Source organism: Saimiri boliviensis, chromosome 1, assembly GCF_048565385.1.
Source record: "Saimiri boliviensis isolate mSaiBol1 chromosome 1, mSaiBol1.pri, whole genome shotgun sequence".
In the NCBI taxonomy this organism is placed as follows: domain Eukaryota; kingdom Metazoa; phylum Chordata; class Mammalia; order Primates; family Cebidae; genus Saimiri; species Saimiri boliviensis.
The window spans coordinates 103,039,785-103,055,983 of NC_133449.1; the positions used below are offsets into that span (position 1 = coordinate 103,039,785).

The 16,199-nt window shown below is 59.1% G+C and overlaps 1 protein-coding gene and 1 pseudogene across 9 annotated transcripts in view; both read left to right on the forward strand.

Annotated features, from left to right (window-relative positions):
• The window catches only part of LOC120367596 (malonate--CoA ligase ACSF3, mitochondrial), a 67,717-nt gene extending 57,029 nt beyond the window's left edge, over positions 1 to 10,688 (forward strand). For 4 of the 9 annotated variants that reach the window (XM_039478932.2, XM_039478908.2, XM_074401457.1 and 1 more), the window contains 2 exons: positions 2,539 to 3,958; positions 6,429 to 10,688. In XM_039478932.2, coding sequence (XP_039334866.2) covers positions 2,539 to 2,656 — 118 coding nt within the window. In that variant the 3' untranslated portion in view covers positions 2,657 to 3,958; positions 6,429 to 10,688. The remainder of the gene's footprint in view (positions 1 to 2,538; positions 3,959 to 6,428) is intronic. The other 5 variants (XM_074401428.1, XM_074401436.1, XM_074401474.1 and 2 more) reach the window with 5 other exon arrangements.
• A 3,672-nt stretch (positions 10,689 to 14,360) lies between these two features.
• LOC120367891 (uncharacterized) lies at positions 14,361 to 15,348 on the forward strand (annotated as a pseudogene).
• Positions 15,349 to 16,199: the final 851 nt, after the last annotated feature.

The window sequence follows — 16,199 nt, forward strand, 5'->3', positions numbered from 1 at the left end:
CTCACGGGACCATCGCTGTCCTGAAATCAAAGCCGGATGAGGAAACAATAGGGCAGGGTTCCCGATGGGCACACATAGAATCCCTAAGGAAACATCAGCAGATGGCATCCGATTAACGCGCACACAGACGGCACATGATCAGGCAGCAGGGATGGAGGGTCACTTTCATATTCAAGACTCGGTTCGTGTAATTCACCGTACTTACAGAACGAAGAAGAAAACCTGTATTTCAGTAGATACAGAAAAAGCATTTGCAAATCTCAAAACCCTTTTGTAGCAAAAACTCTTAGCAAACCAGGAGAAGGAAAATCCCTGAACCTGAGGAGCGCGTCTATAAAAAGCCACCAGGTGACGTCCTGCTCAGTAGGGAGCTGCTGGCGCTTTCTTTTTTTGACCAGGAAGCGGTGTCTGCCCTTCCTACCGCCCCCCAGTCTCGTTCAACCAGAGTCTGTCCGCTGTTAGAGGTCAAGACACTGGTTACACACGGAGGCTGGGGAGGCTCGGGCAGGCATGGGCCTCTGGGGTCCTGGCCGTGTTAACTTTCAGCCTGGTGCCACTTTGATGGGGCAGTTGCTTCAGTAAAACTTCAGAAATTCCTACACAGGCCGGCCTGTGGTTCCCGCCTGTAATCCCAGCACTGTGAAAGGCCGAGGCAGGTGGATCACCTGAGGTCAGGAGTTCGAGACCAGCTTGGCCAACATGGAGAAACCCCGTCTCTACTAAAAATAAAAAATTAGCTGGTCATGGTGGCGGGCACCTGTAATCCCAGCTGCTCCGGAGGCTGAGGCAAGAGAATTGCTTGAACCCAGGAGGCGGAGGTTGCAGTGAGCGAGATCACACCACTGCTCTCCAGCCTGGCAACAGAGCAAGACTCTGTCTCAAAAAAAAAAAAAAAAAAAAAAAAAAACTGTACATCCCTCACCACACTGCATTGGACAGCTGTGTGTGAATTACACCTCCATGTAAATAATCTCTAATAGTTTTATACAACTGTGAAATATGTAGGGAAGTTGGAGGTGGGCATGGTGACACGTGCCTGTAGCACTTTGGGAGGCCGCAGCAGGAGGATTCTTTGAGCCCAGGAGGTCAGGGCTTCGGTGAGCTGTGACTGCACCACTGCACTCTGGCCCAGGCAACAGTGAGATCCTTAGAAAGAAAAGAGAAAAAAAGAAAAATGTGGAGGTCAAGGTTGACAGCAGCACTGAGGTCGAAGCCAGCTGCCCCTGGGGAGTGAGGGGCTACGCTGGGCCGACTCTCCTCCATCCTGAGAGGCGTTCTGGCAGGGCAGGTAGGCAGGGGGCCCGTGCTGAGTCTTTGGCCATTTCTGGACGGCAGACAATGCTTTCTCCATGAAATGCGTCAAGAAAACATGACACTTGGTTTCTGGACTTTTCCAAGGAACGGTAACCTGAACAGTCAACAGTCGGATTTGCTTTCTGACACGGCTCAGAGCAGCCTGCACGCCCTGCGCCAGCCCATCCTGTGCCTTGGCTGCAGCCAGTGCCTTCATGGCACCCCTGGTGGGCAGCAGCCACACCACCACCTGCCTTCAGGGGGTTCATCTCATTTATTTCCTGCCCTCCTTTTTTTTTCTAGTCGCCCAGGCTGGAGTGCAGTGGCGCAATCTCGGCTTACTGAGACCTCTGCCTCTTGAGTTCAAGTGATTCTCCTGCCTCAGCCTCCCAAGTAGCTGGGATTACAGGCATGTGCCCCCATGCCTGGCTAATTTTTGTATTTTTAGTTAAGACGGGGTCTCACCATGTTGCCAGGCTGGTCTTGAGCTCCTGACCTCAGGTGATCCATCCACCTCGGCCTCCCACAGTGCTGGGATGACAGGCGTGAGCCGCCGTGCCCGGCCTTTCCTTCCTTCTTTAACGGTGAAGGGAGGAGCCCCAAGTACCACACAGCCTCAGCTTCTGATCCCAGCCCTGCGTTCCTGCCCACTGCCCTCGGCCCCACCTACCGAGTTTTGGCTGTGAGGAAAGGGGACCCTGAGTGGAGGTGTCAAGTCTCAGGGGCCGTCCGTGCTGTGCAGGGTCTGTGAGGCCTCCTGCCATGCGGGCTGGTGTGTGCAGAACCATGTGGCCTTTTCCCATCTCAAATGCCCCTGCCCCTGCCCATCCACTCCCCAGCCTGCTCACCCGTCCCCACCCCTTCCAGATGTCTCTCTGGAAGCGTTACTGGCCATAGGATTACAAGGGGTGTTCCAGCTGCAGTGCGGGGTCTTGGAAAGCCTGGCCTGGTGTGGGGGCCCTCTGCCCTGCAGGCCACTGTGTGCAGCCCTGTCCTTAGGGGTGACCTCGCCCAAGGCCTGCACTCACCGTGGCTTCTGTGATAGCAGTGATGGCAGCATGCTGCCACCTCCTGCAGTCACCATCCCTAGGCTGCTGGGGCGGAGACAGCTGTGGTCACCCAGTACACATGCCTGGACTCAGGATGGCCATGGTGCCTGGCCAGGTGCAGGGTCCCAGGGCGCCTGAGTTCCTGCCACTGGGCAGTGTCAGGGCCACATGCCTCAGGCTGTGCTCGTCTCTGCAGAGACGTCCTGGCCCCTTACGCGGTGCCCTCGGATCTCGTGCTGGTGGAGGAGATCCCACGGAACCAGATGGGCAAGATTGACAAGAAGGCGCTCATCAGGCGCTTCTACCCCTCATGACCCAGGTGCCAGGGGCTGGGCACTCGGACCGGAGGTCTGGCAGGGATCGGCAGACACCCCCTTCATGCCGAGCACCGTGGGGTCTGGACAGAGACCTGGCCTCCCTCAAACCTCAACCCCGCAAATCACGGCACACAGAATCAACTCTTTGGATGAAATCACTTAGTGAGGCCCCCAGCCTCGGGCCAATTGTCGCTGTTTAAGGAAACTGTCCCTGTCCCCAGTGTCAGCTCTGCCTGGTCACCACCGACTTCGCGGCGAGCCCCATACGCTCAGGCACCTCCCACCCCACAGTGCCCTGTGGCTGCTGGGCTCTCCAGGGCAGGTCCCAGGAAGGTCCCCCAGGTGTCCCCCCAAAAAGAAAGAAAGAATCCACTGGAGGAAAGAATCCCCTGTCCAATGCCGTCTGCCCTGCCTGCACCTGCACACGACACACAACTGCACATGCCTGTGCCTCCCCAGAGCCAGTGTCTCCCAGCCCACCTAGGAGGTCTGGGCAGCGCCCGGGGGCGCCTCCTGGGAGGAGCTGAGGGTTCACAAACCTCCCAGAGCCAGCCCTGTCCCGCGGGTCTTGGGCATCTGAGGAGAGCAGCTCCCACTGTGGGGACACCTGCCACCCTGCACAGTCCTGTGTGTCCGCCGGCACGTGCCACCAGAAGTGCGCAGATGGACAGCCCTGGAACTGCTCTGCCGGGACCCCACCTCGCCCCCCAGCACAGGGACTGTCCAGGTCTTCGCACCAGCCCCTCCTCAGCCCATGAGCCTCCCTCCCATCATCATCTCCACCCAGAGCTCCACCTGCCCCATCACCCCCGATCTCATGTCTGCAGCTCACCGGCCTTTCCCACAGGCTTGAACGATCGCCAAAACCTCAGGAAGGTGTGTTGTGAATGTTGGGTGCAACCCACGTCGCATGTACTTAGCGGGGTCAATTCAGATGCACGGGGACCATGGAGAATCCAGACGTTTTTGAACAATTTTCAGGAGAACAGCCTCTGGGAAGTAGCATTCACAGCTGTTGGAAGTAGATGTTGGAAATAGATGCTTGGTGCCAAAAAGAAAAATCAGCACTGAGACGAAGGATTTTTCAACAATGCAGTTTTTACCTCCTGGACTGCAGGAAGGGACCCTCGCTAGCCATCTTGCCACAAGAGTACAAAGAACAAAGGAAAACAGAAAAATTTATCCCTCACGCATGTAGGGTCGTCCTTGCTGCTGTGTCTGATCTCTGTTGGCTGGAGCCAGACCTCACAATCTAAACTAAAACCCCATTGGCTAACAACTTACAACTTGTCCGAACAGGTAAAAGCAGTGGAGAGCTGGGACATGCCTGTGAGCACGTCCAGCACAGATATCTCAGTTAAAGTAGCAGGACACAGAATGTATTACGTGCCTATAAGCACGGCATATCTGACAGCTACATAGGACAGGGCTTAATAAAGTTATTAGCACACTTAGTCTTTAACAAGAAAGGTAACTTTAAAAAGGAACTTTTTCACATTTCCCACAACAGCCCAGCAGTGTCTAGCCTCAACTTACCCAGAACGTTCTGCCCTCAGAATGCACGTCTGAAAGGGTGGCCATAAACGAGTGTGCCGTGCAGGTGGCCAGCCCCATCTCAGGCTCATGAGCCTCGGGGACAGGCAGGCATGGCCTGGGGCCCCTGCTCACTTCAGCATGTTGCCACCAAGCTCGTGTGAGCCCACAGAGCAGCATCCAGCCCTGCTTCCAGGAGGGGTGTGCACCCCCACCGCAGCCCCACAACACCTGAGCTCCTGCCTCTCCACGTGGCCTTGTGCCATCCCCATGGCCGACCCCGGAACAGTCAGGGGAAGGGGGCCCGCCCACCTGCCAGAGGCCTGGACCCCAGGGAATGGCAGCCAGAGACCGCAGTCCAGATGGCGGGGTCCAGGCCTTGCTAGTAGCTAAGCAAATGCCTTCTGTTCGGAAGGTCAGATTTCACATAGCAAGATTTTTACAGTGCCACAAACTACAGATGCCACAGTGTATATCATACACTCTCAACCAGGCAAACTTTCTGCTGCCAGTACCGCAAACTGCAGAGAGCCTGGAGCTCGCTGACTGGCCTTAGAATGTGGTGCTCCAAGGACACACAGAGGAATGCTGTGTCCTGAAGTCACGAGTGACTCTCCAGCCTTCCCTGTACCAGGCTGGTCAGTGTCCGTGCACAGCCCACCAGTGCCCAGCCAGGCCCCCAGTTCCCCTCCACTCTGCCAGCCGGGACCAAGCCCCTCCTGGAGGGAACTCGCCCTCTCCTCCCCAGCCCATTAAAGGCCCGTTTATTCCCCGTCTTGGCCTCTGGTGCTGACCTGGCCTCTGGAGACACAGGTGGAGCCCCGTTAGCTAAGTCACCGTGACTGAGCCCCTCGAGATACCACAGCCCCCCATGGCTGGCAGCGCCCACCCCACACACCCTGCTCCTGGCTGGGCAGCCCCCTCTGCATACTGGGCGCCTTTGACCTTCTGGGAGACTGGCTTGAATCTGAAAAGTCAGCCAGCTCTGACCCCAGCCGGACATGGGGTTACTGTCAGGAACTGCTCTGAGGCTGGTGGTCCAGCTTCGCCCAGGGGGTGGCGGGACTCCTGAAGATGTGGCACCATGCCTGCTGCTGCCAGGAACTTCCCACGCACAGCCTGTGGGAGCTGCCATCCTGTCCTTTCGGCCTGTCCTCACCAGGGGCCAGGTGAAGCCCCTGCCACCCTTTGCCTTCCCTCAGCCTGCGCCTTCCCCGGAGGGGAGACATGGGCTCAGCTCCTGCCTCCTCCATTTGTTAAACAGATAGGGCCAGGGCCAGCAGCCCAGGCGTTAGGCTGGCAGGTCCACTGAGGCCCAGAGATCCTGCAGGGCAGCCAGGCCTGGCAGCTCCGGAGTGCTAAGCTGGGCCCATGTTCCCACCCAACAGTGGCCCTCGGGGCCACTGTCCTCCCAGGTGTCCAGGCCTAGCACGGCCTGAGCCTGCTCCGCCTCAGTTTTCCCACTCTGAACTGAGGCTGCTGCTCTCTCGGGACCCTTCTAGCACTGACTGAGGAAGGGGGGCTTTGTTCCCTTCAACTCCTGTTCATGGGGACTGTGACACCCACGCCCTCTGCCACCCAGACTCTCTTCTGTGGCACCAGGGTCGGGAGCAGTGCCAGGCACAGCAGGGAGCATGGCAGTGGGTGTCGAGGCAAGCACTGTGGGCACCACCGGCCCGGAGGAGCCACAGCTCCCGGACCCTCACATCAAAGCTTCTGGCCTCATTTGCTGGGAGGAGGTTCTTGCACAGAATAGCAGCTTGTTGCTGGCCACTAAGTAACAGATCTGTGCAGGTGGGCGTGGACCACATGTATGTATATCTCACACCTGCATACCCCACATGTATCTGTGTCTAACCTGCATACACCACACATATGTATGTGTTGCACACAGGCCTGCATATATACACACGTGCACACGGGACCTGTGTGCACACTGGACCCTCCCTCTCTCCCTCCCTCCTCGCCATCTTCAGGCCGTGCTCTGCCAGGCCAGTGGTCACTGCTCGCTGGGGGCAGCTGCACTCAGACCCCAGCTTCCCACACTCGGTGCCTCTGATTAGGGTGGGAGTCACTCAGGCTCCTCTCATTTCGAGGTGCTTGTGCACTGTTGTGGCTGCTCTCAGTGACCCTTCCAGAACCTTCCTGAGCCAGACCAGACTCTCACTCCCCAAAGGCCCAGAGCCTGGCTTCATGGGCCCTGAGCGTCAATTCTGTCCTTCCTCCCTGGCTGCAGAGCAGGTCAGTGCAGCCTTCTGCCTGGGAGAGTAAAGTGGACCCTGTGTTGACACATGGAAGACGTCGACATGGCAGAGGAGCAGCTCACCAAATGGGTATGAACGATCACGCCCCACGTGCCTCTGCCGCAGTGAGCAGCCGCAAGAGGGACGAGATCACTGGAGAATGAGCATCTGCAGCTGCACCCCATGATCCGTCACCCACAGCGGCCACGGCGTTCCCTGCCAGCTGCCAGCACAGCCGGAAAAAGGCTTGGAGTCACGCTGTTGCCACGGGATGGACATGCACGGTAGCAGTGTGGGGCCCATCTGCCTCTTGCTGAGCAGGAAACCCACAGGTGCCGAACACAGGTGCAGGGAAGGGGTGGGTCCCGGGCCTGAGGGTGGGGGGAGGGCACTGCTGCCGTTCCCCACACGCAGCACGCAGGCCTGCACACTCAAGGTGCCCACTCGGCCCAGACGCCCCTGCAGGTGCCTTCCCAGGGTTCTCGCACCTGCTGAAGGTGGCCCTCAGCCAGCTTTGCACACGAGCAGCTGAGGCAGGTGAGTTGAGGGCGACGGTGGGAATCATGGGCTTGGGGTCAAAGCCCCAGGTTGTCCCCTCTGGTGGCACTGGCTGTAAGCTCCGGCTCACACAAGGAGCCACCAGGCTGGACTGGGTGCAGCTTACAGACATGGCACGTGCTGTGGGTGCTGGGCCGCAGCTCTTCCACACAGCGCTGATGCTGCTGTCTGCAGAATGCACCGTCAGGAGAGAGAGGTCCAGGCAGGCGGGCACAGCCACGGCTCGGCCAGGTAAGGCCAGGAGGGCCCAGGATGGACGTGCATTGAGCCAGGCAGATCTGGAGAGGCGGTGGGATGCAGAGGGAGCACCCTGCGGAGGCCACTCGGTCATCAGGAGCCAAGCCTCACCCTGGGAGTCTCAAGGAGGGTGTCCCGTGGCCTTGGACAGCAGCCACCTGGTCCGCAGTCTCACTGGATGGAGACCCTGAGCTCCTGCGGCATGGCCAGTCAGGGCAGGGCTGGTTCCCTGGGGCCATCTGCCGTGTCCAGGAGCCTGGCGCTGCTACTGGCCTTGCCCCAGAGCCCAGCTCTGCCCTTCGTCCCCTCACCTTCCCTCCGTGGGTCCCAAGCTGCGGCAAGTCTTTAAAGTGGGACACCCAGCGCCAGCCCTGCCCCCGACGGGTCCCTCGGCCACTCAGGGCCTGTGTCCTCGTCCGTGACACAGTAACAAGGGGCGCTTGTGCAAGGGCATGAGAGGGTCCGGTGGAAGTCACGTTTCAGAAAGTTCCTAGCCCAGCTCCCAGGGCAGGCTGCCGGCTCAGCAGGGGGTCCTCGTCTTGCCCTGGGTCCCTGACCAGCGGGCTCCCCAGGGCTGTCCCGGTTGGGATGGGTGGAGCTTGGTGCCTACAGGCCAGCGAGCGCATCTTCAAAACCCACTGTGCTTCCAGGGCCTCCAGAGCCCAGGGTGGGTGCAGGGCCCCAGGATCCACCAGCCAGACCCTGACCATCTGGGCCGGATGGTCCCCTGCTGCCCTGCTGTGTGTCTGCGAGGGAGCGCCCTTCCTAGCTTCATTCCCTGGGGCACAGGGGCATGTGAGTCCACATCAGCAAGCATGTGTCCAGCACATCCCACACGCAGCCGCGTCACAGAGGAGTGAGACGGACTCCCCGTGTGTCCACGTGGGAGCGCTGTTGGGTGGCCCAGGCTCAGGCTCGGGGTGCCGGGTGGGGGCACATCCGGCATCCTTCACCTATGGTGGCCCTAGCCACAGCCCTGGTCCTCTCTGGAGCATGAGCCAGTGCCCACCGAGGCAGCCCCTTGTCATCAGCTCACAGGACACGTCCCCCATTGGCAGTCTGGTCACTCACAACCATTCAGTTATCCCAGAATGGCTGCAGGTCACAGAGTCATCAATCTCCTTCATTTCCACCTGCCAGCCCTCCCCAGCCTCACAGCCAAGCCCATTAAGACAGCAGCAACGCCAGCAGCATGTGGAGTCTTTACTGCATCAGCCGCATGCCCGGCGCTCCCACTCCAATGGGAAACAGCCGCCTCTTAGCTGGAAAAAAGATGACACCCCGTGCCAGCTGAATGGACTGTCCCCTGCACACACAAATAAACACGCACAGACACACGTGTCCATAAACAGATCTGGCCTCAGAGCCACCCTCCAGGTGTAGCTGCCCCAGGCCTCAGCATCTGGTGACAGCCACAGCAAGATCAGAGCAGCCTCAAGGGCCCAGCAGGAGCCAGCAGAGGCTCAGCTCAGGGGTCTCAGAGCCCTGTGGACCACGTGACTTTACAACGCTGTAAAAGCTAAATTCCAACACACTTCCTGCCGGGGGTGTGGATGCAGGACCCACATTTTATTCAGGATTTTGAAGGGTGCATAAATTGGCGTCTAAGACCACAGGGCCCGAGGCCTCTTTGTGGAGGAAGTGGGGTGTCTGATTGCCGATTCAGTTTCCTTAGGGCTGAGGTTTACTCAAGGTGTCTACTTCTGAGACAGTTTTGATGGCCTGCATGCATCCCGCCCTGGCTTTCAGACCTGCTGACCCACAGTCGCCTCGTCCCTCTGCTGTCCGGGGACTCGATGGAGTCTGTGCTCTCCTCTCAGATGCGTGGGGCATCTCAGCTGCAGGCGTTCTTTGTATTTTCTCACCTGTCCTGCCACCGCTGACTTCAGGAACTCCTGTGGGCATCCCCTCCTCTCCCTGCTCTCCAGGGCCCTGAGCTCTCCTGCTGCAGAAGGTGGATCCCCCTCGCTGGTTTCCTGGTCTCAGGCACCACCAGGGCTGACTTTTTTTTTTTTTTTTTTTTTTTTGGAGACAGGGGCTTTCTCTGTCACCCAGGCCGGAGTGCAGTGGTGCAATCATAGCTCACTGCAGCCTTGAACTCCTGGGCTCAAGTGAGCCTCCTGCCTCAGCCTTCTGAGTAGCTGGGACAACAAGCATGTTACCACCACGCCCCAGCTAATTTTTGTTTTTTAATTTGTAGCAACAGAGCCTGGGTTTGTTGCTGTTATATGTAAATTTTCATTGCTGCAAAAGAAGTAGCACCCGAATATAAATTTCTCACAGCAAGGCAGCTTTGCTTTCTGCAGAAAGGGTACAGTCAACCGCGTTTGCCACAAGAGTACACGGGACAAAGGAGGCAGGCCACTTAGATCTAACACATGGAGCCTGCTGCTGTGTGCTGCTTCCACTGGCTGGAGCTGGACCTCACAGTTGAGGCTGCACCCGCTTGGCTAACAACCTAAGACTTTCCTAAGCAGGTAAAGGCAGCGGAGAACAAAGGAAAAGAAGGAGTCACTTGACAGATGCTTAGAGAGGCAAAACTGCTTCCACATAAGGAAGGGACATAGCTATGATCTCAAGCAGGTCAGGGCAAATACTAGGTTAAGAACTGAGAACACTGGATACACATTTCTTTGTTATGACTAACAACTATTCGGGAGTATTAGCAAAGGGTCTAGAGTAAATTAACTTCTTAAAAAGCTATTATTTATAATGAACTAAGAGGAAAACTTTGAAGAGGAACTTTTTATTTTTATTTTCTACAGTTACCCAGGCTGGTCTGGAACTCCTGGGCCCAAGTGATCCTCCCGTCTCAGCCTGTAAAGTAGCTGGGACCACACACACGTGCCACTGCCGTGCCCAGCTAACCTTTAACTTTTTTTTTTCAGACGGAGTCTCGATCTGTCGCCCAGGCTGTAGTGCAGTGGCGTGATCTCGGCTCACTGCAACTTCCGTTTCCTGGGCTCCAGCAATTCTCCTGCCTCAGCCTCCCGAGTACTTGGGACTACAGGCATGCGACACCACACCCAGCTAGTTTTTTATTTTATTTTATTTTATTTTTGTATTTTTAGTAAAGACGGGGTTTCACCATTTTGGACAGGCTGGTCTTGAACTCTTGACCTTGTGATCCGCCCACCTCGGCCACCCGAAGTGTTGGGATTACAGGCGTGAGCCACCGCGCCAGGCCAACATTTTAAAATGCTATAAAATCTGCAGGATTTTTTTTTTTTTCAACCAAGTTTATAGCTTTTCACTCCACGCATCTCCCAAGGCCACAACAGGCTGTGACATCCTCCAGGCCCCTTCGGAGCCCTCCCACCATCTTGGGAGGGCCCGTCGAGTCTCAAGTTCATTTCGTTTTGTTTACTAGGTTTTGTTTCTTAGTCACTAGTTAAATTTACTAACATTTTCCAACTTCTTGGCTCAAGGGACTTCATTTTAATAAATAATACTTTTTAGTTGCTGAGTCCATGACTGTGTGATGAGCTCTCCCAGTGTGTGTGTTAGGAAACATCTGTACTTGGCCGGCCACGGTGGCTCATACCTGTAATCCCAGCACTTTAGGGGGCCCAGGCAGGCAGATCATGAGGTCAGGAGTTTGAAACCAGCCTGGCCAACATGGCAAAACCCCATCTCTACTAAAAATTGGAAAAAAATTAGCATGGCATGGTGGTGTGTCCCTTTAATCCCAGCTACTCAGGAGGCTGAGGGAGAGTCCAGGGAGCAGAGGCTGCAGTGAGCCGAGATCTCGCCACTGCACTCCAGCCTGGGCAACAGAGTGAGACTGCATCTCAGAAAAAAAAAGAAGGAGAGAGGCACCGGCTCCAGAACAGGTGCGCATCTGGCCCAGCATTCAGAGAGCAAGCCAGGATCGGAGGCCGGAAGAGCGAGGGCCTCTGCAGGGAGCCAGGGGCCCAGCCTCGGACACCCTGAGTGCTCAGTAGGGCCTCCCACCGGACGCCAATGCCCTGGACACCGCCCAGCTGCTCCGGGACTTGGGGCCACAGCCTAGCCTCCAGTCCTACCTCAGGCGTAGCTGCTTAGCCTGGAATCCTGGCTCTGGGTGAGCCTCCTGATCTGTCTGATGGTTTTTGAACCGTCCTGGGTACAGGTGTCTTTCTGGGCCTCCTCTGGTCTAAGTCCACTCTGTCTGGAGAAGAAAGAGGACAGCAGGAATGTCTGGTGGCTCCGGAGCCCTGGGCGGCCCAGCCTGTCTTCCCAGCCTGTAGGCCAGGCCTGGAGAGGTCATCGCAGGAACCTCAGATCAGCCTCTCTCCCACCAGTGGCTGGAGTAGGGATGAAACGGAGACCGGCGGCTTCAGCTGAATTGATTCTATTACAGCAACTGATTTAATCTGAACGGTCATTACTGTGATGTATAGACTACTTGGGATTCTTTGCTCCCAAATTTGTCTCCTGTGCACTTGATATTGATTGAAAGACAAAGCTTCGGCCTCTGAGTAGAGGGGGCAGGGAGGGCGGGGCTGCCTGGGCTGACTCGGACCGCCAACCCCTACCTCTGCTCTGATTGCAGGGGCACCAAGCACAGCTGTGCTGGGAAGATCAGGGAGGTGGCAGAGAGGACCCGGCGCCCTCAGTGTCCAGCACACATCCCCTGGCCTCTGCCCTCCCTGCCACCCAGCCCTGGCCCAGAAGCACCTGCCACCAGGCAGCCCATCCTTCCAGGAGCTTCCTGAAGATGGGACCATCCTCTCCCAGCCCCAGCTGGTCCCCACAAAGGGCCAGGTGTGGAATGACCCAGGGCAATGCTGGCCTCTTCCGATGATGAGGCCAGAAACTCAAAGGGCCTCTTACCCTGTTTCCCCGTTTCCTCCTGTCTGGGAATCAGAACTGAGGCTGCCAGCCTCCACAGGTGCCAACCACCCAAGAGGCGGCATGGTAGGGACAGTAAGCTGGTGGTCAGGAGCCAGCAGTCTCTAGCCTTCTCCAGCCTGGGCAGCACCCAGCTACAGGAGCCAGGCTGGATGGTCAGGGGCTGCCTCTACCCCATGGCACAGGCCAGCTTCAGGGCCACTGGGGATCAGGCCGAGACCTGGAGTGCACCCAGGTGGCAGCCTCTGGGCTATAGATGCAGCCAGGCCCCTCTAACTGCCATCCCCACCCATGTCCTTCTCCTTCTGACCCCTCAGAGCCCCTCCTCCCCTCTCCAGCCCCATCCCCCACCCCCACCCATGTCCTTTTTCTGACCCCTCAGAGCCCCTCCTCCCCTCCTCAGCCCCATCCCCCCCAACCCATGTGCTTCACCTTCTGACCCCTCAAAGCCCCTCCGCCCCTCTCCAGCCCCCTGTTGTTTCTGCCTCCCTCCCTCCTGTCAGTGTTGGGTTATGGGGATGAAAGACACAGAGGCGTGGGGCACTGAGGGAGGGACCCAGACACCCACGAAGAGGAGGAGAGGATGCCGTCCAGATCTGGGTAGAGATGGGCCCGCCCATAGGTGGGATTTGCCTGGAGTGGCGAGTTCACATGGTCTAGGGGGCTGGACAGCCACTGTCTCTGGGACCCACAGCTTTCTGGGCTGGGCCAGGACAAGGCCACCCATGTCCCACCTGCCCTTCTGGGGTTCAGCCAAATACGGCCCCCACCCCCATGACTAAAAGGCAGCTGGGAGCTCCAGCACTGCCCGAGGGGACAGCCAGGCTCACCAACCTAGCCTTCATGGACCCCAGGGGCCTTGGGGTGTGGGCCGCTCCGTCGTGAGCCCTGCCCCAGCCCATCTTTGGAGGATGCTGACTGGGGGCCCTGAAGCTCGTGGCCACCTCCACTGTCTGCCCCCTTCCCCTGACGGTGCTGGCCCAGGTCCCAGTCTCTGTGGTCAGCCCTGCCCCCTCAGCCTCAGCCTTGCTGCGGCCTGGGCCGACCTCAGGAGCCAGCTCAGCCACCCTGCACCTTCGACCATCAAGGAGGCTGGGGTGGCCTCGGGGCAATGCCAGGTGAGACCTCAGGTGAGCTGCTGCACCCCCCCAGTGCTTGGGGCAGGGGAAGGGAGGTGGGCCTGGGCCAGACTCGATAGCCCTTCCCTGGCACAGGCCTGGCCTCCGTTCTCCCTGATCCCTGCCCACGTGGTGGCTGCAAAAACAAGACACCAAGGCATCCACACTGGGTGACAGTGCTAGGCCGGCCTGGAGGGGGCAGGCCTGTCCAGCATGGGGACGGCAGCCGGGAAGAGCCCATCATCGCCTCCCAGCTCTGCCCTGAAGACTCTCCCGCCAAGAAACTGGCTACCCCTCCCCCACCTGCCTCGCTGCTGTCCTGGAGCCACACTGCCCCCTGCTGGGGAAGGCAGGTGTGACAGGCCACCAAGCCACCAGCCCAGACCCCACCAACCCTGACCCCGCCCCTAGGCCTGACCCCTGACCCCACCCCCAGCCCTGACCCCGCCCTCAGCCCTGAGCCCCCTCCAGCCCTGACCCCACCCCCAGCTCTGAGCCCCCTTCAGCCCTGACCCCCCCAGCACTGGCCCTGCCCTCAGCTCTGAGCCCCTTCCAGCCCTGACCCTGCCCCCAGCCCTGACCGTCCCAGCCCTGACCCCGCCCCCAGCTCCGACCCCCCTCCAGCCCTGACCCCCCCCAGCCCTGACACCGCCCCATCCTGACCCCACCCCCAGACCTGACCCTGCCTGTAGCCCTGACCACCCCCAGCCCTGATCCCACCCCCATCCCTGACCCCTCCCGCAGGTTTCTGGAGACCTGCCGAGCTCTTGGGGCTGCACCTGCCTGGTTGGCTCCAGTCACTGTAGGGGTGAGATCCAAGACCAGTGTCGGGGCAGCTGGGCAGGACAGGACCCGGACAGCCCAGGGGGAGGCCCCAGCAGGCCCACCCCCTCATCCCTCTGTGCTCAACTCCCTGTTGGCACAACAGCCAGGACTGACCATCAGGCTCCAGAGGCCCGCTGTCCCCAGGTCCTCAGGAGGGCCACCCTCCCACCAGCAGCTCTTCCTAGCCAGCATTGCCCATCCGTCTGTCTGTGTGTTTTGAATGCTCAAGATTTTTTCAACAGGCTTGTCTATTCTTTTCATGTGTGTGTTGTGGGGGGGTGTCAGTGGCTTCTGAACAAAAACAGCACCCCCAAACCTGATGGGGGGTCCCTTGAGCACCTTGCACTGAGCCCCATGGCCATGGGGTCAGGTAGTGGCCTGAACGCGGGAACAGCATCACCCCTGAGCCCGGACACCCCAAGTACAGCGGGGTCCAGGATGGCCCCAGCCAGACACTGCCTGGCCTCTTCCACACCTCGGGACCCCGCACCCTCTGTCCTGGGGAAACTTTCGGGCAGAAACCCCTATATAGGGCCCCTATCCAGTGGGGGCCACGGACACTCAGCCAGGACTCAGGTGCCGTGGGTGCTGGGCCCAGCCCTTCGGGAGCCACTCCCCACCCCCACTTGCTCTCTGTCTAGATGGGCTGATCTGTGCTCTGACAGCCCCAGGACTGGGTATTAGCCTCACCCCAGCACCTGGCGGGCTCTAGGCCAGAGGAGAACGTGGGAAGTGCATGGCCCGTGGCCAACACCTGGCTCCCGGCCAGGCCTTACCTGTGTCCGACTCCACACCCCGGCCTCCTCCAGCCTCAGGCCCTGCCTGTCAGATGGGGCCACCTGCCCAGGGGGTCCTCAGGGAGCAGCTGCTACCTGCAGGGTGAGCCCCTGGACCCTCTGCCACGGGCAAAATTGGCTCAGGTCTGGAATTGACACAGCCCCCAGGCCAGGGCCTCCTTTGGTGTTGGGTGCTGCAGGAACTCCTCTCCGCCCTCCATAGCCCTGCACCCTGGGTGGGAGCAGCCCTCACACCTGCTAACCCCTGCCCTCCGGCCCCCACTGCCTCTCCAGGAACAGGGCTGCGTCTGACCTGAGCCCTGGGCCTCGTGTCAGCACACCTTGCTTGACCCCAGCGTCCCAAATCATGCTGGCCCCTTAGTGGGTGGGGTGTGCATCTGTATTTATATACATAAATCACACAGATTCAATTTAATAATCAACGAGGGTGGAGAACCGTTACTGCACTGTGTGATTACAGAGTCACTCCAGAGCGCACAGCTGAAAACGCACCTGCCCACATCTGAGAGGAAGGTGGGAATTCCTCAGCCCACCCCGGACCACTGCCTGCCATGTCCGGAGGAACAGCCCAGGGTGGGAGGTGGGAGGGCCTGTGGGACATCCAAGGCTGCGGGGCTCCTGGGGGTTCCTGGGCCGTTCATTGTCCCCCAGTTCCTCAAACTAGGGAGAGGAAATTGGGTGGGGAACTGAGGCTGTGGACCGGCCGGCCCCACCCCCACCCCATGCCCATGAGGCACTTCCCTGGCACTGGGTGAGCAGGAGAATTGAGGTGGGTGAGGCAGAGGGCGCAGTGATGGAGGAGAGCCTTGGAAGGCCCAGGACTGCAGACTCTCGAAACAGGAGGGGGAAGCCCAGAGTGGGGTTCCAGCTGGAGGCTTTGGGTGCAGAGGGAGGGTACTCGGACTGGTGTCTCCAAGTCCACCAGAAAAGAGGAGGGCTCTTCCAGGGGTGATGGTCCTGCAGCTGGAATTGGACTCCTGCCCCCACTGGACTGGACCTCCAGACTCAGGGTGCCTAGCCCTCCCCTGCCCCCTTCCTTTGACACAAGGGGAAACTGAGGCTGGGGGGAAGAACCTCCAGCCCAGGGCTCCAAGCTGGGACTGGACTCAGGGCTCCTGCCTGCTGGCCTTCCCGCTGATCTAGGAGCACGTGGAGTGGGGTCTCTAGCCCTCCCACAGCGGCCAAGCCAGCTGCCTCCCAGCCCCTCCCCACATTTGGGGCTTGCCCAGGACCTGGCCCAGCTTAGCCTTTTCCTTAGAGACCCCCACATCCCGTGGAGGAGGGGCTTGGCCTCCATGGGTGGGAGGCAGTTGACTGAGCAAGGTGGATGCTGGGTGGAAGGGAAGAGGAGCTGGGGGTGGCACACAGCAGCTACCCCGGGCCTCTTTCTGGGGGG